At 44.9% G+C, this 14,678-nt stretch overlaps 1 protein-coding gene and 1 pseudogene across 1 annotated transcript; one reads left to right on the top strand and one right to left on the bottom strand.

The window, feature by feature from the left end:
* Window positions 1-4,380: 4,380 nt before the first annotated feature.
* Window positions 4,381-6,725, bottom strand: LOC123399214 (annotated as a pseudogene).
* Window positions 6,726-8,320: 1,595 nt separating this feature from the next.
* LOC123436852 (CSC1-like protein At1g32090) lies at window positions 8,321-13,931 on the top strand. The gene is made up of 11 exons (XM_045115664.1): window positions 8,321-8,793; window positions 10,485-10,637; window positions 10,812-10,947; window positions 11,027-11,128; window positions 11,286-11,405; window positions 11,482-11,562; window positions 11,707-12,047; window positions 12,138-12,383; window positions 12,662-12,986; window positions 13,074-13,307; window positions 13,398-13,931. The coding sequence occupies exons 1-11, from the start codon at window positions 8,486-8,488 to the stop codon at window positions 13,749-13,751; spliced, it is 2,400 nt and encodes a 799-aa protein (XP_044971599.1). The 5' UTR covers window positions 8,321-8,485; the 3' UTR covers window positions 13,752-13,931.
* The last annotated feature ends 747 nt before the right edge of the window (window positions 13,932-14,678 follow it).

Raw genomic sequence — 14,678 nt, 5'->3', positions numbered from 1 at the left:
CCGAACCGGTATCTAATACCCTGCTGCTACTAGGAGTACTAGTAAAGTACACATCAATATCATGTATATCCAATATACATTTGTCAACTTTGCCGACCTTCACATCTACGAAGTATCTAGGGTAGTTCCTCTTCAGTGACTGTTCCCCTCATTACAGAAGCACTTAGTCTTGGGTTTGTATTCAACTTTGGGTCTCTTCACGAGAGCAGCAACTGGTTTGTCGTTTCATGAAGTATCCCTTCTTGCCCTTGCCCTTCTTGAAACTAGTGCTTTTACTAACCATCAACAATTGATGCTCTCTTTTGATTTCTACTTTCGCGGTGTCAAACATCGCGAATAGCTCAAGGATCATCATATCTATCCCTGATATGTTATAGTTCATCACGAAGCTCTAGTAGCTTGGTGGCAGTGACTTTGGAGAACCATAACTATCTCATCTGGAAGATTAACTCCCACTCGATTCAGGCAATTGTAGCACCCAGACAATCTGAGCACATGCTCAACGATTGAGCTTTTCTCCCTTACTTTGTAGACAAAGAATCTTTGTCAGAGGTCTCATACCTCTCAACAAGGGCACGAGCATGAAATCCCAATTTTATCTCTTGGAACATCTCATATGTTTTGTGACGTTCAAAACGTCTTCGACGCCTCAATTCTAAGTTGTTAAGCATTACGCACTGAACTATCACGTAGTCATCAAAAACGTGTATGTCAGATGTTCGCAACATCCACAGACGACTCTCGAGGTTCAACACACCGAGCGGTGCATTAAGGACATAAGCCTTCTGCACAGCAATGAGGACACTCTTTAGTTTATGGACCCAGTCCGCATAATTGCTACTATCAACTTTCAACTAAATTTTCTCTAGGAACATATCTAAAACAGTAGAGCTACATCACAAGCTACAACATAATTTGCAAAGACCTTTTGACTATGTTCATCATAATGAGTTCAATTAATCATATTACTTAAGAACTTTCACTCAAATAGACATCCCTCTAGTAATTCGAGTGGCGCACGATCCAAATCCACTAACTCAAGTCCGATCATCACGTGAGTTGAGATTAGTTTCAATGGTGAACATCTCCATGTTGATCATATCAACTATATGATTCATGCTCGACCATTCGGTCTCTTGTGTTCCGAGGCCACGTATGTACATGCTAGGCTCGTCATGTTTAACCTGAGTGTTCCGCGGGTGCAACTATTTTGCACCCGTTGTATGTGAACGTTGAGTCTATCACACCCGATCAGCACATGGTGTCTCGAAACGACGAACTGTTGCAACGGTGCACAGTCGGGGAGAACATAATTTTATCTTGGAATTTTAGTGAGGGATCACCTTATAATTCGCCCTAAGAAAAATAAGGTGCATAAAAGGATTAACATCACATGCAAATCAAAAGTGACATGATATGGCCATGAACTTGTGCTTCTTGATCTCCATCACCAAAGCACCAGCATGATCTCCATCGGCACCGGCGCCGCACCATGATCTCCATCATCGTGCTGCCATTGAGGTTGTTGCACTATCTATGTTGTTACTACTAAAGCTACTACCTAGCGATATAGCAAGAGCATCTGCAAGCGCAAAATAAATTTAAAGACAACCCTATGGCTCCTGCCAGTTGCCGTAGCATGGACATGCAAGTCGACATTTAACTATTACAACATGATCATCTCATACATCCAATATATCATATCATGTCATTGGCCATATCACATCACAAGCATACCCTGCAAAAACAAGCTAGTCTAATTTGTTGTTGCATGTTTTACGTGGCTGCTATGGGTATCTAGTATTATCGCATCTTACTTACGCAAAGCCACAACGGTGATATGCAATTTGCTATTTAAACATCTCAAAGGACCGCCTCGGTAAAATCCGATTCAACTAAAGTTGAAGAAACAAACACCCGCCAGTCATCTTTATGCAACAAGTTGCATGTCAGTCGATGAAACCGGTCTCTCGTAAGCGTACGAGTAAAGTTGGTCCAGGCCGCTTCAATCCAACAATGCCGATGAATCAAGAAAAGACTAAGGAGAGAAACAAATTGAACATCAACGCCCACAAACTCTTTTGTGTTCTACTCGAGATAACATCTACGCATGAACCTAGCTCATGATGCTATTGTTGGGGAACGTTGCATGGGAAACAAAACAATTCCTACGCACACGCAATATCTATCCATGTGATGATCATCTATGAAAGGGGAGAGTGAATCTACATACCCTTGTAGATCGCTAAGCGGAAGCGTATATAACGTGGTTGATGTAGTGGAACATCTTCGCGATCTCATCACGATCCGTCCCGCGATCCCATCAAGATCCATCCCGATCTAGTGCCGAACGGATGGCACCTCCGTGTTCATCACACGTACAGTCTGATGACGATATCCATCTTCTTGATCCAGCAAGAGGGGCGGAGAGGTAGATGAGTTCTCTAGCACAACGGCGTGGTGGTGGTGGTGGTGAACAATCCAGCAGGGCTTCGCCAAACTTCTGCGGAACTAATCTAGAGGAGTAAACAATCTAGAGGGAGAGAGGGTTGCGCCTTTGCTTGAAGTACAAAAAGCCTCTCTACCCTCTAGTATATATAGGAGGGAGGGAGGGGAGGAGGCACCCCAAAAACCCTAATAGGGTTCGGCCGAAGTGGAGAGGGGGTGGAGGAGTCCACCTCCAATCCTACTCCTAGTAGGATTCCACCTTTTCTTTTCCTTCCCCTTTTTCCCCTTTTCCCCTTATTTGTTCCTTGGCCGAAATAGGCCCTATTGGGCTGGCCACACCAGCCCACTAAGGGCTGGTTCACCACCTTTAAGCCTGTTAGGTTCTCTCCCGGTTGAGTGGCCCCTCCAGGTAAAACCCTGGAACCCATTCGTCACTCCCGGTACATTACCGGTAATGCCCGAAAACTTTCTGGAAGCCAAATGCAACTTTCCTATATATCAATCTTTACCTCTGGACCATTTTGAAGCTCCTCGTGACGTCCAGGAACTCATCCGGGACTCCGAACAACCTTCGCTCACCAACACCCATAACACAACTATACCGAAATGTCATCGAACCTTAAGTGTGCAGACCGTGCGGGTTCGAGAACTATGTAGACATGACCGAGACACTCTCCGGTCAATATCCAATAGCTGGACCTAGACGTCCATATTGGATCCTACATATTCTACGAAGATCTTTATCGGTTGAACCTTTATGTCAAGGATTCAGTTAATCCCATATGTAGTTCCCTTTGTCCTTCGGTATGTTACTTGCCCAAGATTCGATCGTCGGTATCTCTATACCTAGTTCAATCTCGTTACCGGCAAGTCTCTTTACTCGTTCTGTAATATAAGATTCTGTGGCTAACTCTTTAGTCACATTGCTTGCAAGGCTTGTTTGTGATGTTGTATTACTGAGTGGGCCCCGAGATACCTCTTCGTCACACGGAGTGACAAATCCCGATCTTGATCCATGGCAATCCAACGGACAGCTTCGGAGATACATGTAGAGCACCTTTATAGTCAGCCAGTAACGTTGCGGCATTTGATACACACAAGGTATTCCTCTGGTGTCCGGGAGTTGCATGATCTCATGGTCATGGAACACATACATTGACATGCAGAAAACAGTAGCAGCAAACTGACACGATCATATGCTACGTTTATAGTTTGGATCTTGTCCATCACAGTATTCTCCTAATGATGTGATCCCGTTATCAAGTGATAACACTTGTCTATGGCCAGGAAACCTTGACCATCTTTGATCAACGAGCTAGTCAACTAGAGGCTCACTAGGGACAGTGTGTTGTCTATGTATCCACACATGTATTTGAGTTTCCAATCAATACAATTCTAGCATGGATAATAAACGATTATTATGAACAAGGAAATATAATAATAACCAATTTATTATTGCCTCTAGGGCATATTTCCAACAACCCCTGGGTATACCAAGAGCGGAGATTAGCCGTCTCCAAGACATTTGGGGGCCGCCTGCCCCCCCCGGCCTGCTCGCGATAGCTGGCCTACTCAGCCAAGTGCCTAGCCGGTTGGCAGTGGTTGGCCTATTCGGCCAGTGCGAACCTGGCCGGCTGGCAATAGCCGGCCTACTCGGCCAATGCGAACCTGGCTGGCCGGCAAGCCGGCTCATTTGGGCGACCCATGCCGGGCCGCCTGCAGAAGTTCGACCGGTCGGCTCCCATCCCATCCAGCCATACCATCGTATGAAGACAAGATGAGACGAACGATCAGAGGCCATCACCTCCTCACGAATAGCTCAAGGAGCAACCTTTGTATTGTGATTCTCATATAGTCACATAGGCAGGAGTAGGGGTTTTACCTCATCGGAGGGCCCTAAACCTGGGTAAACCGGCGTCATGTGTTTCACGCCTACACCCGTTCCCAGACGCCGCCGGCGCCCATTGGCCCCAAACCACGAGTTAAGCCACCCCATGGCATGTGTCCGAGAAATACCACGTCAGTCACCCTGGGTACAGGACCTCGTCAACATTCACAACTTAGTACTACACATGAAAGTACTGAAATAACTCCAGGAACTACTAAAACAAAAAAATGATCAATGCTATACTTGCTAACCTTTTGCTTTTCACATATTATGGTGTATGTTCCAAATTTGTTGCCACTACCAATGCAACATCTCAACCGAGTTAGAAACCAAGTCCAACTATGAGTATGTTCCTTGTCAACTCAACCAATAGCTATGGGATAGATGTTGTTGCTGCCATCCCTTCGTTTGGTTGCAAGGATTTGATGTACAATGGTTAACTCGATGAAGCATTCATCAAGACCTTCATTCAGTCACACTTTAGCTTCAGAACAAATAGGGCCAAAAAATCAGAACATAACAAATATGACTGAGAATTCACAACAAATATACCTATATATGGTCTGCAACCATTTAAAAAACCTTCATTGAAATAGGCAAAAAGTAGAACATGTACTTGAATCTAGGAGTAGGTGATGGGTTTTCTAGGTCATCAAATGTTGTAGTTATACACCTACTTTCAGGGTTTGTATCAAGAAGTACTTGAAGATAATCCTTGAGACTTAAGTACTGTTGCTTGTGATCGCCTTGCACCACATCAATAACCCTCCTCCTTGCCCTATTTGCCACACTCGTTGACACATCCACTGAAGTATTTATCTTTTTAATTAATGCATCCACAGGAGATCTAATGTCTTCTCTCAATGCTTCCTGCACTCACCTAGACAACCACTTTGTAGTAACCTTTGTGGTCTCTGCACATGCTCCACAAGTGTGCACCATATCACACTTCTTGATGCAGAAAGTTTTTTCATGAGCTAGCTTAGAGGAAGTGATATAAAAATCACATGCCTGGGCTCTTTCTGAGAATCAAACAATAATCCTATCTGGGGCATTTCTGCGATACTGAAAATTCCTCATAGTCCTAATGTGAAAATCGCTAAGTGCATCTGTGAACTCATAAACAGTGATGAAGCACAATCCCTTAGAAAACTAGTCTTCTAGGTCTCGTAGTTTTTCATTTAACCACACCGTTTCCTTCAATTTTTTATTCCTTCTCTTCCTACCACTTGGCATTTTATAGGCTCCTTCAGACTCATCTTCTTCATCACTGGTGCCATAATCACCAAAAAAACATTTTTCATCTACTTCAGGAAACCAATCTAGTTTTTTTAACCTCATTGTGGGATCTACTAGTTGGATCAGGATTTCTCAATGAGTTCAGTTTCTATGGCACTGGTGCATCTTGTTTTGCACCTTCATCTTCAGAGGAAGAGTCTTCTGTAATTCCACATTGTTGCCACCTTAATCTGGGTGCCATCATCTGAAAGAAATTCAGACACATCATTGTCACCTTCAAAATGGTTAAGGTCGGCTTTTATCTGAATAATGTTATTCTTAAGTTCTTCCTTTCTGTCTATGCTTATATCCACCACCTTAGTGCAACTTTGTTGTGTGTTAATACAATGTTCAGCAAAATAACTATCTTTATTTTCATCTGCATTACATGGCTCATCTGCTCTCATAACTCTTATGTTCAAAATCTTTTCAGTATGAGAGTAGATCAAAGTCTGATGCACATCATATTTGGAACATATCTTCTCTAGGCCTTCTATTCCTTTCACCTCATCACTAACATACAACATATAATCATATGCTCCACAACCCTCACTCTCAACAGGAGAAAATATAGTCATAAATGATATGGCTGCCTAGTACATATTTCTAACCACAAAATTTATGGCTTGAAGATGAAACCAAATTGCCCACTTTGGGTCATAAATACTGCACAGACCGAATGAATTCTAAGTAAATCAACGTGCATAATATTCACTTTCTGACATATTACATTTTTAGGTTCCTACACCACAATGTCTAAAATTTTAACAATTTCCAGTGTTATCATACATGCTGGGAAATGGGCCTAAAATTCCTACTAATTAACAACCTAAAAATACAAATGAGTTGCCGTACTTGTCGCCGCCGCGGGACAAGGAAGCTTGCGTCGACCTCGAGATGCACTTCTTGTCATCAACGGTCGTCGAGTCGGCACCAACCTCGCCAACTTTTGGGAATGTTCAAATTCAGGCTGGGAAGGCTCCTGCGCCGCGAAGCTCATGTTGTCTAGCCAGTTATCGACCTCAGCCAAGTTGTGGTCGTCGCCGCCGGCCACTTCAAGAGGTATGCCGCCAAACGATTTGCCACCGGAGTTTGGATCCGCCACCACCATTACCGCGACCGGCTACGGCTAGAGAGGGCAGAGCTCCATAAAGAGTGAGAAATGGGGAAGGGGCGAGTTGGTCGTCCAAGTTTGAGCTATTTCGACCAGGTGCGATCGAGCGCCGAGACTAACGGCCCTGTGTCACGTGATGTTAGTGGTTAGGATGACCGTCCACCTGCCATGCGGGACAGATATGTGACAAATGCTTTTCAAATGGTTGAGACAGTCATCAACTCGATTTGGTAGTTTTTTTATCACAAAATAAAAAAATTATGATAGTTTCTAAGATTATTAGGAATTATTAGGAAAATCTGACTTACTAAACGGGCTAGCCCCAACCATTCCAACATTTCAACCGGCGATGTTAACCGAGATGAATAAAGTTACAAGTGTTTCTAAAAGAAAAAATCAACCGCCATCACAGTTTAGGTAGCTGCCTAGCTTTCCCTCAAAGAAAAAAGGTAGCTGCCCAGCTATGCACTACTCTATAATTCCACCCAAGCATGTATACATGTGGCGCGACCGTTGATGGTAACCAGAGAAAGATATGCAGAGTAGTCAACCTGAAATGAAGGAAGGGAATGCCAAGCTCCCATGTGCACGAGGGAGGCATTCGGTCCCTTGTTTCTTGCGCTTGCCTCCGTCTCTACGTATGTCCTCCTCTTGCTGTTGTTCCGTTCATCCGTTGGCAATGTTAAAGGTGGAGGCGCGTGGGCGCGCCGGTGCGTATGCACATGGGCATTGGCATTGGCATGGCACGCGTTGCGGCGAGTAGACTTTCACATGCTGCGAATGCCCTGCCAAACTGTCTTAACTGGATAATTGGATACTTCCCTCGGCCTGGCTCCCTCCCCGTCTGCCCGTGTCTGCGACGATGGAGTGAGTGGCCAATTCATGGTGCATGTGATGTGATTGTCCATTTTAAGGTCGTTACAAAAAACTTTGTCAGGCAGATAGATAGGCAAGCAGATAGTAAAAGCTGGAACCAACCTTTAGACGCGCAAACTTCACTCGGCCTACGCGGGCGTGGGCGGAGCACGGCGGGATGGCAGCCTAGGGAGAATATGAGGTGCTCCCATGCTTCCACTATTCAAAACATATTTAACAGTTTCAGAAAATCCCTCCCGAAAATACGAATGTTCAAAACACATGTGCCAAGGATTTGTAAAAAAATTCAAATTTTGAAATGCATGTCAAGAAACAAGAAAGGCAGACACGGATATGGATAGTATTGTTTTGTTTTTGTCTTTTTTGTGACACGATTCATGCTGAAATTTTCGTTTTGGTTTCTCAATGTGCATGCTGAAATCAAAGCAAGGTCAGTTCTTGCTTAACTTTTGCAAAAGGGTGAAAATAGTGAATTTCTACTTCTAGTGTCACGAGTTTACACCTAATTTCTCACTGCGAAAAGGAAATCAAGAGCGTCCTCACTCATCCAAACCACTGTCGTATTTCGCACAAAAATGCAGAATCAGACCGACTCATGACTCCAAGCAGAGACAGCGCCTACGCATCCGTGACGAGATAGAGAGCGGCGGTGGCACCCCGGTGGCGGTGGGTTCCACAAAATTCCAGCCGAGGAACCCGGCCTGACTGCCGCCCTCCATTTACTCCACCTTCCGTCACACCACCACCCCCGCCCCCGCGCCCTCAATTCCCGCCTCCCTCCTCCCCCCTTCCTTCCTCGCAGCGCATGCACCGGCGCGGCTGCTGCTAGGCGGCGGCGCAGACGACAACCCAGCGACCAGCGGCCCGTCCGCCCCACGTCCATGGCGACGCTGCAGGACCTCGGGGTGTCGGCCTTCATCAACATCCTGGGGGCCTTCGTCTTCCTGCTGCTCTTCGCCGTGCTCCGCATCCAGCCCATCAACGACCGCGTCTACTTCCCCAAGCTCTACATCGCCGGCAAGCGCGGCGCCGGCGACCACCGCGGCGCCCGCAGGGTCATCAACCTCAACCTCTGCACCTACTTCAAGTTCCTCAGCTGGGTCCCCGGCGCGCTCCGCATGGGCCAGACCGAGCTCATACACCACGCCGGCCTCGACTCCGCCGTCTACCTCCGAATCTACACGCTCGGGTACACCACAATCCCCATCTCCCCCCACTACCGCTACCACCACTGCTCTGCTCGACCACTAGTGCTACAGAATTCCGCAAATCGGGAGTCACTGCGATCGGTTACCATATCTTGAGCCCAATTCCTCGACAGCAATTTTGCTCTCATCCCCAGATAGTATGACAGCCGCATTTGGTTCATCTTTTCTTTTTTCGCCGAATTAATGGCAGCGGACATACGCCATCGCCATTAATGCCACAAGCGCTTTTGGCCTTGCGACCTTGGCCTGCCTGGATGAGTTGTTGGTTTGCGTGTCAATAATGCATGCCTATACCTTGCCTTCTCGCTGCTGCTAGCGCTAGCTGTTTCCTTTGTTGCACAGCACAATGCTTGTTCGGTTCTCTCATAAAAAACATGTGATCCTCACATGCTCCGGAGATTGCGCACCCAAGCCCAAACAAGCGTTCTTCCCCAACGAAACACTGTAGTACTCCTCAACCGGAGTAGTACAATTTTTTCCCCCTAAAGGTTTTAACCCTCAACCTCAAGCTTTTGATAACTAGACTTATCGATTCAGCCCACAACTGACTGGATCTCCGAGTGACGGCTTGCGTGATTGTCCGGAGAAATGTTGCTTGTGCCTGGCGACAACGTTGGCGATAGTAGAGGTCATCCTAGCACGTCGTATACTACCATTCATAAAAGAAAAAAGATCTTAACACGTTGTGGCTGCCATCCCTTTCAGTTGTGCGTGGAAAATGGCGCCGTCCGTCCACGAGATATCCTTGGATTGTTTTGCACGATCACGGGCGCTCTTTCAGCAGGGCATGGGCCTACCCAGCTTTTTTAGGCTAGTACTTCAGCCTGCCTGGTGCAATCGAGCACACTCCGCCACCGACCCGTATCATATTCCTAGCTAAGTAGTGGTGCTCTCCCACTAAACTACACACAACTTTTCGGTGTGGCTCCAACCGATTATTCAGCATGTGGGGGAGGGCGGAGGGGGGCCCAACCACCGGCGCTTACAAACCGGAGATGCTTTCCTTGCCGCTTTGGACGGGATTTCATTCCAAAGGTTTCCCTCTTGAGAATGCAGCCATGTTTTCAACAGTAAAAAATTGATCGACAACCTGGTCCACTGGTCCCTTCTACTGCGTCGTAAACCTTGGCTGGCATGCTGTTATGCGCAGACAGACGATAAAGCATAATTCCACGGTCTAATTAGCGTTTCTTCATCCGGCAAGGCTTCTCCACGTCTATCCTCGCATGTGGGCGATGCTTTACAGCCATCCAAGAAGCAAAAAATTATTCTGTTGAGTGTTGACCTTAGTTGCTCAGGCGGTGCTTTCGGGGAAATTTCACCTTTTCCCCTTTTTGCCGTGGAAAAGATTTGGAATTCTGTTGTAGGAGATGGGACTACTGCTTTGTGTTTCATGCACTTCAATATAGTGCCGTAGTACTCCCTCCGTTCCTAAATATAAGACGTTTTAGATATTGCATTATGAACTACATACGGATGTACATAGACATATTTTAGAATGTAGATTCACTCATTTTGCTTCGTATGTAGTCTCCTAGTGTAATCTCTAAAAGGTCTTATATTTTGAAACGGAGGGAGTATTTTTCTTTTTTGTAGCTATCTTACAGGTTCAATTTGAGACCTGCGTTTCCTACACTAACTCTTTTTTTTTTGCCTTTGGTCTCACTGGCAGCCTCAAGATATTTTTGCCGGTCATGGTCGTCGCCTTGCTGGTTCTCATTCCAGTCAATGTCTCTGGTGGGACATTACTGAACCTGAGAAAAGATGTCATGTTTAGTGATATTGATAAGCTATCCATATCAAATGTTAGCCCGGGATCCAACAGGTAATCTTCTGTAAATTATGAACTCTAATTCTGCCATTTCTTTTTTATCCTCACATAAAGCTCAGAGCAGTGTCGTCATCTGCTATATTGTGATTCCAAATTGCTTTTGTTCTTAAAAACTCCAAATTGTTCTGGTTGTAACAGTTTGACCCTTGACATCCCATTTCATTCCAGGTTCTTTATTCATCTTTTAATGGCTTATGTGTTCACATTTTGGACGTGCTTTATGCTCTACAAGGAGTACAGTAATGTGGCATTCATGAGATTACATTTCCTGGCTTCTCAGAAACGTTGTGCTGATCAGTTCACTGTAAGTACATTAACAAAGTTTGCATGCGTTGAGAGCTGTCCTACTGCAGCATTTAATATATATATTTTTTCAATGCCAGGTGATTGTTAGAAACATACCTCGTGTTTCAAGCCACTCGACGTCTGAGACAGTCGACGAGTTCTTCCGTAGGAACCATCCAGACCACTATCTTGGTCAGCAGGTATGTTATCCTCACCATTCCTCGAGCCTCATTCGACTTGCATCTTATCGGGAAGGATGTTTCACGCATCCTAGTTGATTTTTACACAAAATGCTCGCAAATATTTTTGCTGACAAATGTGTTGATTATAGAACTTACCTCATTTATTTTCTTTCAGGCTGTTTACAATGCAAACCGGTATGCTAAACTTGTAAAGCAAAAAGAGAGACTTCAAAACTGGCTGGATTACTACCAGCTAAAGTTTGAAAGGCATCCTGATAAAAGACCAACTGGAAGGGTAATGTCCCAATCATTTCTTTTGTTATTTTTGGGTATGTGCATATAAACTGCTAACCTTGTTCATGGTATTTCAGACTGGATGCTTTGGTTTCTGTGGTAGACAAGTGGATCAAATCGACTACTATCGGGCTACAATTAGTGAACTTGATAAGAGGGTACGCCTACAACTTGTTGGTGTTATGATTCCTTATTTGAGAGAAAAAACGCATTTTACCATGCACGCTGAATTTCTTAACCCCATGCACATGTACCTATGCTTATGATTTTAACACAGGCTACGTTTACGTCGATATTTTCAGATTGCATCAGAGCGTCAGAGAGTTTTGAATGATCCAAAAGCCGTTATGCCAGTTTCTTTTGTGACATTTGACTCAAGATGGGGTGCTGCTGTATGTGCACAGACACAACAGTCGAAAAATCCCACACAATGGCTGACCAATTGGGCTCCTGAACCACGTGACGTTTATTGGCAAAATCTTGCTATTCCTTTTTTCTCTCTGAGTATACGCAAGTTTCTCATATCAATCGCGGTCTTTGCGTTGGTGTTCTTCTACATGATACCTATTGCATTTGTGCAATCACTTGCCAATCTCGAGGGTATTGAAAAAGTCGCGCCTTTCTTGAGGCCAGTAATAGAAGTGTAAGATTTCTGTTTTTTGTCTGTGCATCATGCTTCTTGAGATTCCTCGTTGTATCTTATTTATTGACATGACTTATTTTCAACTTGCAGAAAAGTGGTGAAGTCCTTCCTACAGGGTTTCCTTCCCGGTCTGGCTTTGAAGCTCTTTCTCTATATCCTCCCTACGGTTCTTATGATCATGTCAAAAGTTGAAGGCTATGTCTCTTTGTCATCCCTGGAAAGAAGAACTGCTTCGAAATATTACTACTTCATGCTGGTGAATGTATTTCTTGGAAGCATAATTGCTGGCACAGCTTTTGAACAGCTAGATTCCTTTTTTCATGATCCTCCTTCACAGTAAGTTTCTTCAAACATTCTTCTGCCATGTCTTCATTTCATTAACTATCCCCTTTTCGGAAACATACATGAACCCAAACTTATTTCCCCATGTCTTCATTTCATTAATTATTATCCCCTGTCCGGAAAAAATGTCTTTATTTCGTTAATTACTGTGCCGCCGCTTCATATGTCTAGAATGTACTAGCACTCACTCTCAAAATGTACAGATGAAAAATGTTGGATGCCTAGTCATAAAACGGTAACAATCCGCTACGTCTACTTTTATTTCTTTACAGAATACCAAGGACCATTGGAGTAGCGGTACCAATGAAAGCAACATTCTTCATGACATACATAATGGTCGATGGCTGGGCCGGTATTGCCAACGAGATTCTTCGGGTGAAGCCACTGGTCATATACCATCTGAAGAACATGTTCATCGTGAAAACCGAGAGGGACAGGGAGAGGGCGATGGATCCACGCAGCATTGCGCTCGGAGAAAACCTTCCATCCCTGCAGTTGTATTTCCTCCTTGGGCTCGTGTACGCGGTGGTCACCCCCATTCTCCTTCCTTTCATAATCGTCTTCTTTGCCTTCGCTTACCTTGTCTACAGGCATCAGGTGAGTTGATGGCCACTGCTTTGACCTCTATTTATCCTTTGCTGCGTCAAAGCCAGTGCACTGACCTACCTTCATTCTTGGTTTCAGATCATAAATGTGTACAATCAGGAGTACGAAAGCGCGGCGGCATTCTGGCCTCAGGTCCACTCGCGCATCATAGCGAGCTTGCTCATCTCTCATGTGACTCTCTTTGGGCTGCTGAGCACGATGAAAGCCGCCTACTCTACTCCGCTGCTCATCTTCCTTCCAATGCTGACATTATGGTTCCACAAGTACTGCAAGAGTCGGTTCGAACCAGCGTTCCGCAAATACCCTCTAGAGGTCAGTGTGTCGCCTCTGTATCACACCTGTGATTTTGCTTGGATGATCGTTTGCAGAATCTGAGACATTGTTAGCTTTCCTGAACTTCAGGAGGCGATGGAGAAGGACGTGATGGAGCACGCGTCGGAGCCGAGCCTGAACCTCAAGACCTACCTGGCAAATGCTTACCTGCACCCAATCTTCCATATGTTTGAGCAGGAGGATCAGAAAGAGGCGGCCACCATAGAGGTGAGAATCGACAAATCGGAGCATCAGCAGCAACAGCATGTGAGAAGCTCACACTCACAGTATGAGGAGGAGACGAGCGCACAGACGCATTACCACCACGAGGAGATGACCAGCAGCCAGTACCAGTACCAGTATCAGTACCAGCACGAGCAAACTCACATGAGGAGTGAGCAGTCACCGCCACACTTTGTCTACCACCATGGAGACGAGCATTGACGCTGCGAATTTACTGCTCCCTAACTTGACCATTTGCCTCGCATTTTCGTGAAAAATGATTGCCCCCTGTAGTCCAGATGATGCTGATGATTGATGTACATGCCAATATGTAGTGTGATGATAATCTTATGAGTTGATTAAAAAAAATTCTGCGAAGGGAGAAGACAATTTCCTTGAGTACTAATGCGAGTACTGCAAGTCCCAAACAGCTGCCTCTTTTTTTTTTTTTTTTTTTTTTTTTACAAAAGGACTTTTTTTCTTTCGAGAGTATGCATTTTATAGAAGGAGAAAAATAGTTACAAGACTTCACTAATACTCCCCCCGTTCCTAAATATAAGTCTTTGTAGAGATTTCACTAGTGGACTACATACGGATGTATATAGACATACTTTAAAGTATAGATTCAATCATTTTGCTCCGTATGTAGACCTTTAATGAAATCGCTTAAAAGACTTATATTTAGGAGCGGAGGTAGTAGATGCGAACATAGTGGAACATCCACATCCACACCAACACACTAGCTAGATTACTCTCTCACAAAACGTTCCAGTGCTTTCACTCCGTCAAGTGCCGTTTGCCACTCTTTGATCTCTTTCAAAATCATCAAAATCAGGTTCACTAATCTCACTGCCTGCACCTATTGGTGCGTCCTATTGAACACTCTAGCGTTGTGTTACGCTGTTTTCAGAGTGTTCAAGTCGTGCAGATGAGAAGACTATCAAAACCTCATCTATTCATAGATATGTATTTCGTTTTTATTAGTGAGCCATCAATCAATGAGGCTGTCCGACTCCGAAGGTGTCTGGGTGGGAAGGCGTAGTTTGTCGAGGCATCGATGCCAGACCTCGCGCGCGTAAGTGCATTGCATGGTGATGCGCTCCACATGGTCCTCACATTGCAAGCACGTAAAGCACGCGGAAGTATGGT

This window comes from Hordeum vulgare, chromosome 1H (assembly GCF_904849725.1).
Source record: "Hordeum vulgare subsp. vulgare chromosome 1H, MorexV3_pseudomolecules_assembly, whole genome shotgun sequence".
Classification (NCBI taxonomy): Eukaryota; Viridiplantae; Streptophyta; class Magnoliopsida; order Poales; family Poaceae; genus Hordeum; species Hordeum vulgare.
Note: the sequence above shows the minus strand (reverse complement) of the source record. Positions and strands in the feature narration are given on the sequence as shown.